Raw genomic sequence first — 15,161 nt, 5'->3', positions numbered from 1 at the left:
AAGCCAAACCTATAATTCAGGGGTCGGCAAACTTTGGCTCCCAGGCCATCAGGATAAGCTGTTGGTGGGCTGAGATGGTTTGTTTACCTCGAGCGTCCGCAGGCACGAAAGTAAACCTAAGTAAACAAAGTGTCCCGGCGCACCAGCTGCTTACCCTGACGGGCTGGGACAGCAACTAGTGGAGAAATTTTTTTGTGGGGGAGAAGCTAGGGGTCAGGGGAGTAACCCCTGTGACCATCCCCCATGACCCCACCCCTAGCCCAGGACCCCACACTCTCTCCATCCCATCCCTTCCCACCTTATCTGGGAAGGGCCAGGGGAGGATGTCTCTGGCCTTGCGGAAGCTGCTCTGGTGGGCCAGACCAGGCAGCACGGCTGCAGCATGTTCCAGCAGGCTCGCCCGGGCGGTGCGGCCACAGCCTGCTCTGGGAGGCGGGGCCAAGCGGCACGGGTGCAGCCTGCCAGCCCCAGAGCTGCAGCTGCTTTGGAGGCTGCGGGGAGAGCAGCATGGCCAGAAGCAGAGAGACTCTGGCCCCACCTCTTCCCTTCTGGCTCTGCTGCCTGTGCTGCCTCTCCTTGCTCCCTCTGTTGCGGGGAGGGGCTGTGTCCCACCGCTCCCTCTCTGTACCCGTTCATAAGCCGACTCCCTTCTCAGGTGCTTCCCTTTTTTACTAAAAAAATTTGGCTTATGAACAAGTATATAGGATAAGTGTGAAAAATGCAAGTGTGTCAGCAACGTCCATTAGATACACACAACCACAGCATGTGCTGCATACCTGAGAAACATAAACACGACCCCCACATCCTTACCTCTCCATCAGTTACTGCGGAGTAATTGACTTGTGCAACGGTAACTGTGGTAGGCAACTCAGAGGCATCGGCCAGAGTGGCAACTGTAGCACCTGTGCCAACCTGCAAAATACCACCACAAAACAGTCGTCAAAATGCAGCTCCCGCCATCACTGTTCCCCTCAGGAATCCACAGTTACATCTCTGCTAAAGGGACACCCACATCCTCTAGACCCCAGATCACCTAAAGGGAAACTGAGGAATAGAGTGTCCCGCACTGATCACTATTAATACCCAGCACTTACCACATATAGGGCTATTGCTTTTCAAAGCATTTTACAAACATGAATTCATCCTTAGCAGCCCTGTAAGGTATGGAAGTTACCTTCATTCCCTCAAAGGCAAAGAGGGCGCCTGCGGCAGCAAGATGGGCCAACTCACAGCAGCTCAGAGAGCACCTTTTCTTTTATGGGGGGGGAAGAGGGCAGAGGGGAAAGAGAAGAGGTAGCAAAGTTGCCATCTTGTGCTCCATACTAAGGTCATGTCTACACCACAGGGACTGTAGCGACACAGCTACAACGCCCGAGGCTTTGCTGGCATAACCCTGGAGAGCAGATGCAGCCTGCGGTGACAGAAGGGGGTTTGTCCGTCACTGAGGGAACACTATCTCCCCAGGTGACGGTAGCTAGATCGACGGAAGCATTCTTCTGTTGACCTAAGCTGCATCTACACCAGAGGTTAGGATGGCATAGCTACAGCACTCACGGGGGTGGGTTTTTCACACCCCTGACAGTGGCAGCCATGCCAATCTAAGTTTTAGGTGTATACTAAGCCTAAGCTTTTATTTACAACTACTCCAATCCCTAGTCCTCACAGTTGTCAGCACTGCCATCAAAACGTGAAACAAGTGTAAACCAATGCAGTGATGCGTACCTGCAGACAGCTTGACTGAAACAGCTCTGAGAGGTGTTTGGAGCCCCAATCATTTTAATGGGTGTTAACCTTGACAGCTAATGAGAATATCAATGTCAACACTTAACTATTTCAACTGTTGATCAAAGCATACATGGAAACAAGAGGGATGAGTCAGCTGAGGTCAGTTTTGTGTGTTTTGCTTTAAGACTCTTATATAATAAAGACATGCACAATTTACTGCAAATGGCATCTTGTTTCAACATCTCAAGCGGCTGGAGGCTGGTTTAAGCATGGGTGGTGAGTACCACTACTTCAAGTACTATGAACACCGCCTAAAGCAGCGGTTCCCAAACTGTGGGTTGTAACCGTGAACAGGGTTGCACCATCAGCTAACGGGGTCATGGTGATCTCTACTGTGCTGAGAACGCCATTTTGCTCCACACGCTGTGACCTTGCATATACAGTGCATGCGAGGTCATGATGCATGCAGGATGCCATTTTGTAGAGCACACACTTTGCATGCACCATAAATATGGAGGTCACAATGTGTGGAGGATGCCATTTTGTAGAGAAAAATGGCATCCTCTGTGTGGCGTGACCTCAAACATATGGTGCGTGCAAGGTCACGCTGTGCAGAGGTTGCCATTTTGCTGTTCAAAATGGCATCCTCCATGCTCTCTGGGATCCCAGGAGGAAATTATTACAATGGGCTTGTGCCAGCAAAAAGTTTGGAAACCCCCAACCTAAAGTATTGTGCAGAAAATCCTGTCTTGTTTTTGTTGCAGGGGTCAGATAGACATATGTGCAATGATACTCCGGAAAAGTTATGTTTGTTGAAGAGGAGATATGTGTAATATAATATCTGGAGTCAGCAATGAAGGGAGCAGTCTATGCCTCAGTTCCCTCTCTGTAAAATAGACATAATAGAGGTGTTATAAGGATGACTGTATTCCCCTTTCCATTGTGAGGAACTTATATGATGATGATAATGGAGGCCGCGTAAGTATCTAAGATAGACAGACTTGAGATTCCTGAAACATACAGGTTAAGCCAACATCCAAAGGTGTATAGTTAAAAACTTCTGTCAGACATGGCCACTCAATACAGTGTGTGTGAAGGGACAGGTGGGCTATGCTTACCTGGATAAGGGAGACAGTGCCATCAGGGTTACTGAAGGTCTGTACCACCGTCTGTGATGGGACCAGATGCGCTATACTATGCGTGGCTGCAGTCTGCTGCTGTGTCTGTTGATCCTCAAAGGCATAGAGTAGGTCTTCACGCCCATGCTGCTTGTAGCAGTTCTTCACAATAGTCCGCAATGCTTGGGTCCAGGATACCTAACAGGAAAAAAGAAAACAGTCAAATTAAAAGAAGAGTGCAAAGCAGAATTTCCATTCAGCAATTCCCCCAGGGATCTGAGCCACGTAAATATTTAGTTGGCTTTCTTCAGGGCTATTTTTTAATCAGTTTTTTTTACCCAAATAAAAACAAAATCCCCCCAGAAAACACACCCAGCCCCCTCCAAGCCCCACGGTTCATGAGCCACACTTCGGAAGCAAGCCAGCATGCGTACAGTCTGCATCCACATGTCACTTTACAGAACAAGGCTGTAGGACCATGGGGTGGAGGAAATCTCTCTAGTGAAACAGTTCAGCTTCAAACTTTCAGAGAGTTTAACTAGGAGTGAAAAAAACAAAGCCTTTTAAAAAAGATCAAGCAAAGCGCAGACTCCGATACCACAAATCCTGGCTCAACCAGGCCGCCCCCCATGAGGGACAGCTGCAGTCTGTGGAAGGATTTGATTCTGTGATTCACAACATATTTAATGTCCCTTTATGGTAGCTGGGTAGACAGGTATCTCCCACTCCTCCTTAGCTTCTTGAAATGTCCTGAGATACTTGATGTTCCCTTTTTTTGTCTGTTCTCTCTCATCCTTTTCACATTTCCTCTTTCTCCCCACTCACCCTCAACTGCTCCACTACCCCTGTTCTCTCACTTAAAGGAAGGGCACACACTGCTCTGCTTGGTGAGGTGGGGTGACCACCTCTGGTTGCTCTCTGTGGGCCTGGGACATGTTCAATCTCGCAGTTGAACTGCGTGTTTGGGAGAACAGAGACACAGCTTGGGCCTGTGAGCCACTTCCTTAGCCTGTATTCACGAGCTGCTACTGTGGCCAGCTGGATTGGGAGTTACCCACCACAGGAGTCGGGGGCAAGGAGAAGAGAAGTAGGGTTAAAAATACCATAGAGCAAATTAACAATAGGGAGTCAGAGTGAATATGCCTCTTTCACCACCTTCACTGCTCTCCTCTGCCCTTTGCACCTCTTGGACTAAGCTGGGGGTCAACCCCCCAGGATGGCAACAAAGGGGCAGACGGATGGTTGTCATGGGGAACTGGGGGACATGCAGCCAAGATATGGAACTGGGGAGGAAGAGCTATCCCATATGATTTGGGAACAAACTTTTAACCATGACATGGAACCAGGGAAGTTTATGACCTAGCTGTTCTTTCTGTCACACAAGAGGGACACTCAAAACACAACAACCCACTCCCAAACCCCAACGACTGCCCTGAAGGGTTAGTGACAATATAACACACACCCTCTGTTTCTGCTCCTCTGTACGGACATCACTGCGAACATTTGCCCATGGAATATCCTCAGGCCACCAAATGGGTTTGCAGCTTTCCTTCCCCCAGCCCGGCTTCCCACGGCCTGTTGAGTACTTCAGCATTTCAGGGATGAATGCTCGCAGCTGCGCCTGAAACCAACAGCACAAGAGGGTTACAACTGGAAATCCCAGTTTCTTTGTGGGGGGTTAAGGTTAGTTTTATAAATTACTACATTCCGTTTCCACCTGGAAATGATCAGACAAACTACCCACTGGAACTGCCCTGACCACACCTGAAAGCATGAGATGAATCCCTCTTCACCTCACCCCCCCATTGAAAAACAGCTCACTGTTAGGTCCTGAGATAGTGACAAACCTACATCAGCCAATTAGAATAATAAAAGCAAAACACGCCCTATATTACTGCAACGTTAAGGTTAAAAACTACAGTGATGAGAACCAGCCAGCTCAGTTAAAATCAGTGAGGAAATGCCGAGCTAACACTCTAACAGCAACCTGAATGTAGCCGTTCTGCATATCTGGTATGGTATGCATTGCACAGGGATGTCACAAAGACAGCAGGGATTCAACAAGCTCTGCTATCAAATACCACCCACAAGAGAAGTCACAGCAGGAACAGGAGGCATTCCCCCATTGCTAGAACTGTTGGACAGCTCTGTGTAAGGTGGTCTTTTTTTCATGCTCCATCTGAAAAACAATCATCTCTGAACGATTTTCCATAAGAAAAAAGTCTTTTGTCAAAGAAACAGAGGAGGAGATGTGTCAGGCTGAATTTTCGAGAACATTATGGGCAAGTATAAAGAGAGGGATGATATTTCAGCTAAGACAAAAGCATTACTATCACGAGAAAATATTTTGAGAGAGATCTGCAGACCAGATAACACCACAAAGACATATTAACAAGAACATGACTTACTACTAGCAGCATCATGAATTCCGCACACCTGTCGGTATGTTTTTAGATCATGTACATTATTATTGTTATCTATATTACTGCCGTAGGACCTGGAACCCATTGTGCTGGGTGCTGTACAAACACAGAACAAAAAGATGGTCCCTGTCCCAGAGAGCTTGCAATTTAAGCAATGCTGATCACTGTGACACCCAAGTGTCAGATGTTTCTCTGAGAAATAGTCTAATTTAAGACAAGAACGTTCTCTCCCCCCACACACACGTCTCCTCCCACAACCTTCAGTAACTCTGGTGGCAAACCATTTGAACTTCGCTCTCACGGTTGCCACCAAAATTCCTGAATGCAACTAGTCTGATCCTGCAGCAGCAGCCCCAAGAGCCTGCAGTACTAGGAAGCTCAGGGAAGAGGAATCATTTGCTGCTGGTTACAGCCATAAGACTTCCAACTAGCAACACAGACGTTGTTTACCCCACTAGACAACTATCAAGTATTTCCAATTCTCTGTCACAAGAGCATGGGCCTCTTCCAAATGCACTGCTGCCCACATGACATCACACACACCAGCCTATGTATTAGGCACCTCAGCATCAGGGTGGCCTGGACAGACCACCTCTCCAAATCCAACTCTACTGCACATCACCTCGGAAGGATCTGAACTAGAGGGGAAGGAGGGGGTCATAGACTACCCATGGGGACCACACATCTTGAAGAACTCCAGTCACCATAAAGAAAGTAACATTCCTTTTTTCTTTGAGTGCTTGTCCCCACAAGTATTCACCATGGGTGACTCACAAAAGGTGCTCATGGCACAGGAACGGACAAGGGACCCATGTTGCACCACGGATCCCAGGACCACTGTGCCAAAGGATGGATCTGCTGAAGAAGCTTGGATGTAGTGCCTGGTAAAGGTGAGCAAAGAGACCCATTGTCACCACTCTACAGGTGTGTACCAGAGGTATGCCTTGGAGAGAAGCTACAGAGGTAGCGTGTTCTCTAGTCGAATGTGCCCTCACACCCTGAGGAGTTTCCATCAGTTCATAACATAGCAGAATGCAGCCTGAAATCCATTTTGCTCATTGAAGGAGATGAATTGTCTCTGGGATTTTTGAAAGGGCTTCATCCTCTGCAGGTAGAAAGCCAAAGCTCTGTGAACATCCAGAGAATGAAGTGTCCTGACCTCCTTGGTGACATGAGATTTTGGATAGAATACTGGTAGAGGGATAGGCAGATTAAGGTGGAATTCAGAGGGAACTTTTGGGATGTACCCTTAGGGACATTTTATCCTTATGGAATACTGTGTAGGGAGGGCCTACATAAGAGCCGCAAGCTTCGCTACTCTCCTAGTGGAAGTGATTGCCATTAGAAAGGCTACTTTCATGGATCAATGGAGAAGGGTGCAGGAGGCCAAGGACTTAAGTGGCAGATTCATAAATGCTGACAGCACCAAATTAAGGTCCCAATTAGGGGTTGGCACTAATACTGGAGGAAAGGTTCTGACAAGACCTCTCAGAAATCTCATGTTTGTAGGATAGGTGAATATTCAGCAGTTGCCTTTGAGAGGATGGAAAGAGTTGGCTGTTGCATGTGTACCTGGCAGCAATCTAATGGACAAACTCGAAGACTTTAGGAAGAGATGTCCAAAATGAAAAGCATGGGAGGTATCTGGTGGCGTTAACACCAGAGGGAGAATCTCTTTTATTTGGCAGTACAGAATTTTCATGCGGAAGCCTTTCTGCTGTTGCTGAGGATGGACTGGACTTTCCTGAAGCATGACCTTTCTCATTGCCCATCCAAATACCAGGCTGTGAGGTGGTGGAGCATGACCTTTCTCATTGCCCATCCAAATACCAGGTTGTGAGGTGGAGAGAGGCTGAGCTGGGACAGACGGTTTTGCTTTCGTCTCAAGTCAGAAGGTTTGGCAACTATTTTAAGTGGATACATGGGTATGTGGACATCTGGAGGATTCTGATGAACCAAAACTGTCTCACTCACCCAGGAGCCAATACGATCCACTGCCCATTTGTCCTGCTTGACCTTGTTCAGGACCTTTAGTTAGAGTGGGATGGATGGGAAAGTATACCTTAATGGCATTGACCACGGAACGAGAAATGCATCTCCTCTGGAATTGTGTCTTTGAGCAGGAAGGGAGTCACAGGCTGGACACCTCGTTTACCTGGGATACAAAGAGGTCCACACATAGGGAGCCCCACTGCCGGAAGATGTTCTGTACCACTGAGTTTTACTGTTCCCATTCATGGTATCTGTGGAAGTGACTACTGAGGCTGTTTACTAAGGTGTTCATTATTCTGGGAAGGTGCACTGTTGAAAGGGAGATATGATGTCAGATACTCCAATCCTGGAGCTTGACTTCCTTTAGGTAAAGAGGGGCAGATCCTGCTCCTCCCTGCTTCTTTATGTAGTACACCATCATCACGATGTCCAACATGACTGGAACATGATGGAAATGTATGAATGGCAGAAACCTTCTGCAAGTCGAAGTTCAAGCAGATTGCCACTTGGTTGTCCAGGTGTATTCTCCAACCCAGTAACGAAGGGTCCATAAGTAGCTTCTTTGTGGGTTGAAGGGGAATGAAGGGAACCCCTACACACAGACATCTTGTCTTCTCACCAGGCAAGAGAAGACAAAGCTCTGAGGGAACGTGACACACTTGTCTGTTCGGAGCTTACGCACACCTGAAGGCAATGACTATTCAGCCTTGTGAAGGATGTTACATAGGTACAGGCAGCCATGTGGCCTAGAAGAACCAGAGAGCAGGGAACTGTCAGCTGGGGGCTCAGTTGGAGCTGAGCAATGAGGTCCCTGTTCTGAGCTAAGTAAGCTTCGACTGAAGTTGAGTCCATAGTCGCTCCAATAAATTCTACAATCTGCCTTGGAGTTAAAGTGGACTTTTCTGGGTTCACTTGAAGCCCTAAGGATTTTACAAGACTGAGTATGAGCATACTGTCAATTAAACTCCCAAAGATAGCCATCCCATGAGCAACCAGTTGTCAAGGTAGGTAGATGTTGGGTTGCTCTAGCAATGCAGGTCCTTCACTACCACTGAGAGCATCTTTGTGAATATTCTCAGGGCTGTTGAGAGACCAAAACAAAGGACTCTGTACTGGTAATGCTCTAGGCCCGTCATCAAGGTTAGAAACCTCCTGTGAGCCAGGTGAACACCTACTGAAAATAGGCATCCTTTCAAATCAAGAACTGCAAACCAGTCACTTTTGTTGAGGGATGGGATTACAGAAGCCAAGATGGTCATCTTGAATCCCCAACAACTGATAGAGACATTGAGTTGCCTGAGATCCAGGATGGGTCTCCATCCACCCTTCTTGGGAACGAGGAAGTATCTCAAACAGAAACCCTTCCCCCTGTGATAAGGCACAGGCTCGCCAACTTGAGCTGAAGAAGGGAGTCTCTACCTTCTGTCTGAGAAGCCTCTTGTGAGAGGTGTCCCTGAAGAGGAATGGGGGAGGGGTTGGTGTAGGAATGGAACGGAATTATATTGTGCAGATGATCTTCCAGACCTAAATTTCTGAAGTAATATGTTGCTGGGTTGGGAAGGAATAGAACAGGTGCCTCCAAAGTGAATGGGAGGGTGTCTGGCTGCGTGGAGACTGGTTGGCGGCTCTCAAATGTCCTGTCAAAATGGCTTCTTGACATGGGATTGTGGGTGAGGAACCGATGGCATGGCTTGCTGCCTGCTGTGCTGTGACCTCTAGAGTCTCCTGGGTGGCTCATAAACCCGTGGCTGGAAGAAGGGCGGGGGAGCAGGATGTTGTCTGTAAGGAGGTGGCTTATGGTACTTCCTCTGTGGGGCTGGGGTATACATCCCCAAGGAGTGGAGGATAGCCCAGGATTCTTTAATTCTTTAAAATTTGCCTATTTTTTCCCCCCGAACAAAAGATTACCCTCAAAGGGGAGGTCTTCTACCATAGTTTGGGCTTCCTCAGGAAACCTCAAGTAGTGAAGCAAAGAAGCCTGCCTCATGACTACCAAAGTCACCCTGGGGCGTGAAGTGCCACCAGCTGCATCAAGTGATACCTGGAGGTACGACCGAGCTATGAGCTTCTCTTCTTCCAGAATAGCCTAAAACTGAGGCCTGAGCGCTGAAGGAAGTTTGCTGACAAACGCAGACAGCTTACTATAACTAATAAAGTCATATTTCAAAATCAGAGCCTGGTAATTTGCTGTGCAGTATTGTAGGCTGGTGGAGAAACTCTTGCCCCTAGGAGATCCAGTTTTTTAGTATCCTTATCAGACGGGGTAGAAGGAGGCTGGTGCAGTCTGTTGCACTCAGTAACAGTTTGTACTACTAGAGAATTTGGTACGGGATGGGAAAACAAATACTCTACTTCGTTAGGTGGGACAACATATCTTTTCTCCATCCTTTTTGGAGTTGGGGCATAAGTGGCTGGAGCATGCCAAACAGTCCTAGTCAATTCTAACATGGCCTTGTTGATGAGAAGTGCCATCTTGCCAGGGTCTATAGTCTGGAGGATATCCAGAAACTTGTAAGTAGGGTCCTAGATTTCCTTCAGCGAGATCTGTAAAGCCTCCACAGTCCTCCTCAGAAGGTCCTGGAGCTATTTATAATCCTCAGGCAGAAAAGGTGAGGCTGGCACCACCACCTCCTTGGGAGACAAGAAAGACCCACCGGTGGAAGGGAGGGTTCTTGCTGGTTGGGCTGTTCCTGATCCTTACCATGCTCCAGGGGCTGAAACTTTTCCCCATGAGGTGATCTCTGTTGGTATTCTTGCTCCCATCTCCTGGAGCCAGGGAGTCTAAAGTAAGGGTCCCAAGAACCCCAACAGGGACATGGTGTGGGGTCATAGGGTTATGGAAGTGGTCCCAATGGGAGAGGGTGTCACGCATCCCAGGGATGATGATATGTTTTGCGGAGATGACAGAGTACAAATGAGGCTCTGGAACCCCTATCAGGGCTAATGGCATCAATCCTGCCAGAGGAATATGAGTGATTGGAATCTATGGGCAAAGCCGACAGAACTGCCTGTCTAGTGGTGCCCCTGCAGGTAGATGGCATGCATGAGTGCATGGTCAGTGCTGGCAGCTTCATACCACAGCGGAAGGGACCAGTGAGTGGGTCCAGCAGAAGAGCAAGAGGGGCTTCTGTGCATAGATGGAGCCAGCAGCACAGTCTTGGGATGGAAAGTAGGTGTTGGTACCATTAAGTTCCTTCTCTGCTTGTGGTATGGAGCCACTGGTGCAGAGAGTGACCACCCTCTCCTCTCCTTCACTGATGATGGAGCTGGAGCTGCCTCTCACTAAGGAAGTAGTCAATGGGCATCCCTGACTCCTGGTACAGCTGATATCCACACACACACCCCAGGAGATGCAGACACACCTGTACCGGGGCACTGAGTCTTGCCTGACTTAAAGGGAGTAGGGTAGGCAGACCTGTTCTTAGAGGGGTTAGATGGAGATTTCTCCTGCTTCTCATGAGGGTGCTTTCCTTTACTCTCTTCCCATCCATGCCTGCTGAAGTCTTTAGATCTGGACTTTTACAACCTGGGAAGTGCTGGGTCCGGAAAGGTGCTAATGGATGGATCTTGGCAATGTGCATGGGGGTCAGAAGCCCCTGGCTCGAGCTGTGGCCTCACGGAAAGCTCCTGACATGCCTCCTAAGCCGAAATTCTTGAGCTTGTCATGGACAAGGTGGGAAGGAACGACAAATCTCACACTCTGATGGAATATGAGATTCTCCAAGGCAGTACAGGCAGAAGGAGTGGGGATCACTGACCAGGAAGACCCAGAGGCAGGCCACGTAGGATTTAAAGCCCAGGATTTGGGGCATAATGGGTACCCCAAACGGTGCAGTTGAGCAAGGAGGAGGAACACCTCCTAACCCAAACCTTAATCTAACCAGCTATACTGCTAAACTAACGACACTAAAATAAAACGATTTACAATAATCCCCAAATGGATGGTGGGAAGGCCAGCCAAGCTGCGGGCACTGTGGAATTCCATCTCAGACCACCGGTGGTAGAATGGAACTGGAGAGGTGGTTGGTCCATGCCACCCTTTATGCGCTTAGTTTGGAGCACGACACTGTGCAGGCACAGACCAATGGACATCACTAATGAAGAATCTTCTGGTCTCAGGCACACGTGCACCCACAGCGAATATCCCTCTAGACCAGCACTCGAAGAAGTGCCCTCCCCATAGATTCTGCATAAAGCCCAGGGCAACACATGACATCCGCATGTCTATAGCTACTTTCATCTCAAGGTGACGATCGCCAAGGTAGAAATGGGGAAAGTGAGGCCTAGAGAGGTTAAATGATTTGCTCAAGGTCATGCAGGGAGTCGGTAGCAGATACACCCAGGTCTCCTCCCCCACCCCCACGCTCTGCCCTCTAGAACGCTGCTTGCTTTGTGGCCTAACTTTTCTGTGCCACAGCTTCCCCGTTGATAAAACAGGGACAATGTCCATGCTGTAAAGTGCTCTGAGATGCTTGGGCAGGAAGCATTATAGAAATGCTAATTATTAAAAAATCATGAGCGTGAATGGAATTTCGTTGTCAAAAGTGCCTTCCCAGAACTCCTAGCTGCAAGCTGTGCTCCTTGTTACCAGCTGGATTAATTACTGATCCTCAGGAGTTCAGAGACTCAAGCTACTCAAAGCACTTGTTAAGGAGGGTTCGCCTCTAATCCGCCAGGGAAACAATCAACAGCAGCGGCACGGCATTATAACCTGCTCAAGCGCGAGGGCCTCTCTAATTGGCATCACAACAAGACTGCCCCCCTCATCCCACCTGCTCACAAAAAGCCTAAAATGGGCTACAGTTCTGAGATGCAGAGCCCCATATCGCCTAAGTGTGTGGCATCTGGGAGGGAATGAGCACAGTATGTTGAACTCGGACCCCTCCCACCCTCACAACCCCACCACCCCAGACAAAAAGGGGAAACCCTGGCAAATCATTTATAAAAATAAAGATTCATTCCGATCTCCTCAGTCCTTCAGCTTGGAAAAGAGCTTGCGTGAGCTACAATGCAAGGTCTATACATGATATCGTTAGAAACGTTTATTGGGTGCCCTTAGAAGACCCCAGGTGCTTTAGCTAAGGAAAAACAGTAAGATGAATCTTTAAAGATAATGAGTTAATCCTGACCTTAACTATCCTCAGCCTCCAAAAAACCAAGATGCACCCAACTGCAGAGAGACAGAAACACTAGAAGCAACAGGGCAAAGTGCAAGATGCATCTAATAACAGCCAGGCCTGAACTCTGACAGCCTGCTAAGAGAAGCAGCTTCCAGAACAGAGCACCTTCTGTGAAGAACAGCCTTCCAAGGGCCCCCAGAAATTCCCCCTCGGGAGAACACCAGCCATCTGCAACAGCTGCAATGGGGCATAGGCGGATTAAGCCAAGTCTAGACAATTCGTATTCTTGAATCCTACCTGAATGATGAAGCAGGTGATTGCAGATGAAGTAGTAACCAGAGTGGAACACTGGGGTTCTGTGATCATGTGTCCATCCTTCCTAACAGATGAGAAAGCTGCATTCTGCAGCAGTGGATTTTAGACTGAATGATCAAATAATAATATTTTATGTGCAGCAGCAGATTAAAAAAAGGGACATTGGCCACGGCAGGTAGCAACAAATTCACCATCATGAATTGCCTTTTTACAAGCTCTTTTTGCCCTTGTGGAACCCCTTTCCAGGCCCCACCACTGCTGTCCCCTCAGATAGGCCAGACTGGGAGAAAAGTTGGGCCAAATTTAATCATTTGTTGAAGCAAAAATGAGAGACAGGGCCTGATGTCACAGATCTCAATGGGAGCTGAAGGTACCTGGCACCGGACAGGATGGAACCCTTAATGCAGCAGGGTAGCACCCCCCACCACCGGAGGCAAATCTCCATCTAATAATATTGTTCCAACCCAAAGCCAGAGGTACAGCGGGAACACTAGAAGCGCTACAAGCAGAGAAACTCATAAAATATTGTACAATGGGTCAGAACTGAGGAGCAGAGATTGGGGACAGGAAAGTAGGCAGAACATAGCAGAACACACCATGCAGAAGAGGCTCAATCAGATCCACTGATTAACTGACCTCACCCATTCACCCATTCTTTAATCTTGCATTTTACTTTTACATGAGCCTTTACTCTTACTCCCCCTCACACACCTTGGTTAGGTGAAAAATAAGCAACGTATAAAGAAATCAGAATTGTTAACTCATTTGCTGAGCTTTTGCGCAGCCTGAAGAGTGGTGCACCCTCTAGTCAGGAGAGCACACAGTACCACTGTCCCTTAAAGCTCACTACTGTACATCCCATTCCACCTGTAGCAGCACACAAGCTTTAGAAGTCCTCTGAATGCTGCATACAGCAACTTCATTGCATCAGGATGCTGCAAACCAGGCACAGAACAAACCCTGAGCCTCCAGTGATAGGATGCTTTCTGAATGCTGGCATGCACGGTTACAGGTGCTTCAACCCCCCTCCATCGTATACTCACCACGACTGACTAACTTTAGTTTCTCCAACATAACTGTTCAGTGCCTAACGGTAAATTAGTTTGGTGCCTAGATGCTGACCCACATCAGTGGAACAAACACCTTTTAATTTCCTTTTTAGGGGGAACTGGGGTGGGGTGGAGTCATCTTTGCATCCAAGTCAAACGCAGATGTTAAAACAAAGAAAGAAAGGTCAGGTTAAGAGACAAATTTTGCATTCAGGAAGGTGTAAGCAACATGCAGCAACTTCACTGAGGTTTATATATGCAGAGCACAGAGTGCAGAATATGACTCAGTGTTCACGCACTGCGTTCAGATAAAGACATGGATAAGCTACCAGCCATCAAGCTCATGACTGGGCTGTTCTGAAGTCCTTCGTCAAAATGCCCATTGACTACAATGGGAGATTCCCCTGAGTAAGGGCTTCAGAATCAGACCCCACTGCATACATTTTTCACACACAGCACAGGTGGGCAGTGCTCTCCATCTGCAAATCCATGGAAACACCTTTACTCAACCTACGGAAGGCTTTATTTCCCCCAAGACCTCCAAAGAAGCAGGGCAATTAAAAGGAGGAGAATTATTTTCATCTCCTTTTCAGTGAGCTAAACCTAACGCTTCTAACACCTGTCCAATGAGACCTGCAGCTGTTCAAAGCCAAAGCCTCATTTTTCCATTCCTAGTGACGTGCCTCTTAATTGAGATGCCCAATATTTTTAAATTTTTCTGCTTTCCTCCAGGCTCTGCAATCTCCAGTCACAAACAAGAACTGAAAAAGGCTAGATTCTCCTGTTAGCTGATGAAGGCAAACATCAGGGAAAGAATATATTGAGCCATATAAAAACGATCAGCCGTGAACTGAAAAGCTTTATATCTGCTCAGCTGGGCATTCTGGGGATCAAGATTTCTGCTACAACATTTGATGGCATCACTAGCCATGCAAGATGCTTCATTCTCTGCACTGATTTAGGGCTAGTAGTATCTTCTGCTCTCTCAAGTGAGATGTGGAGCCCTGAACGTGGGTCACTGCAGAACTGCTGTGCTTTAAAATTGACCTATTTATAACTCTTAAAGTGCCATTGGGGTCAGAAAAGTGACTCTGAAAACATGGCACCATTCTAGCCAACATCACTGCTCCCTGCAGTGTCCAAGTGCTACCTCAGGTTTTCCTGACGTGTTTACTTCTCTCAGCCCTGCAGGGCCTGTACAGCTATAAGCTAGGGAGACTCCCTCATTAACAAAACGGTCAGCTGTGATCCAAATGGAGCATCTTTGGTAACTTTAACAGGCAGAAAGACCACAGGTGGATTTTCAGATCCCATGGAGAGTTTGTAGCCCTGGCAATACTTAATAATACTTTGTCCTTGTGTGACCCTCTCCCATCCAAGGCTCTCAAAGTATTTTATCAATGTTTATGACAGTGATGA

The 15,161-nt window shown here is 47.7% G+C and overlaps 1 protein-coding gene across 6 annotated transcripts in view; it reads right to left on the bottom strand.

Annotated features, from left to right (window-relative positions):
* NRF1 (nuclear respiratory factor 1) overlaps positions 1 to 15,161 on the bottom strand; it is a 126,207-nt gene that overhangs the window by 55,966 nt on the left and 55,080 nt on the right. For all 6 annotated transcript variants that reach the window (XM_032780939.2, XM_032780938.2, XM_075063540.1 and 3 more), the window contains 3 exons: positions 4,306 to 4,464; positions 2,844 to 3,041; positions 811 to 912 (listed from right to left, as the gene is read on the bottom strand). In XM_032780939.2, coding sequence (XP_032636830.1) covers positions 811 to 912; positions 2,844 to 3,041; positions 4,306 to 4,464 — 459 coding nt within the window. The remainder of the gene's footprint in view (positions 1 to 810; positions 913 to 2,843; positions 3,042 to 4,305; positions 4,465 to 15,161) is intronic.

The sequence above is a fragment of the Chelonoidis abingdonii genome, chromosome 1, assembly GCF_003597395.2.
Source record: "Chelonoidis abingdonii isolate Lonesome George chromosome 1, CheloAbing_2.0, whole genome shotgun sequence".
NCBI lineage: Eukaryota > Metazoa > Chordata > Testudines > Testudinidae > Chelonoidis > Chelonoidis abingdonii.
The sequence above is the reverse complement of the archived record's forward strand: the minus strand, read 5'-3'. Positions and strand labels throughout refer to the sequence as shown.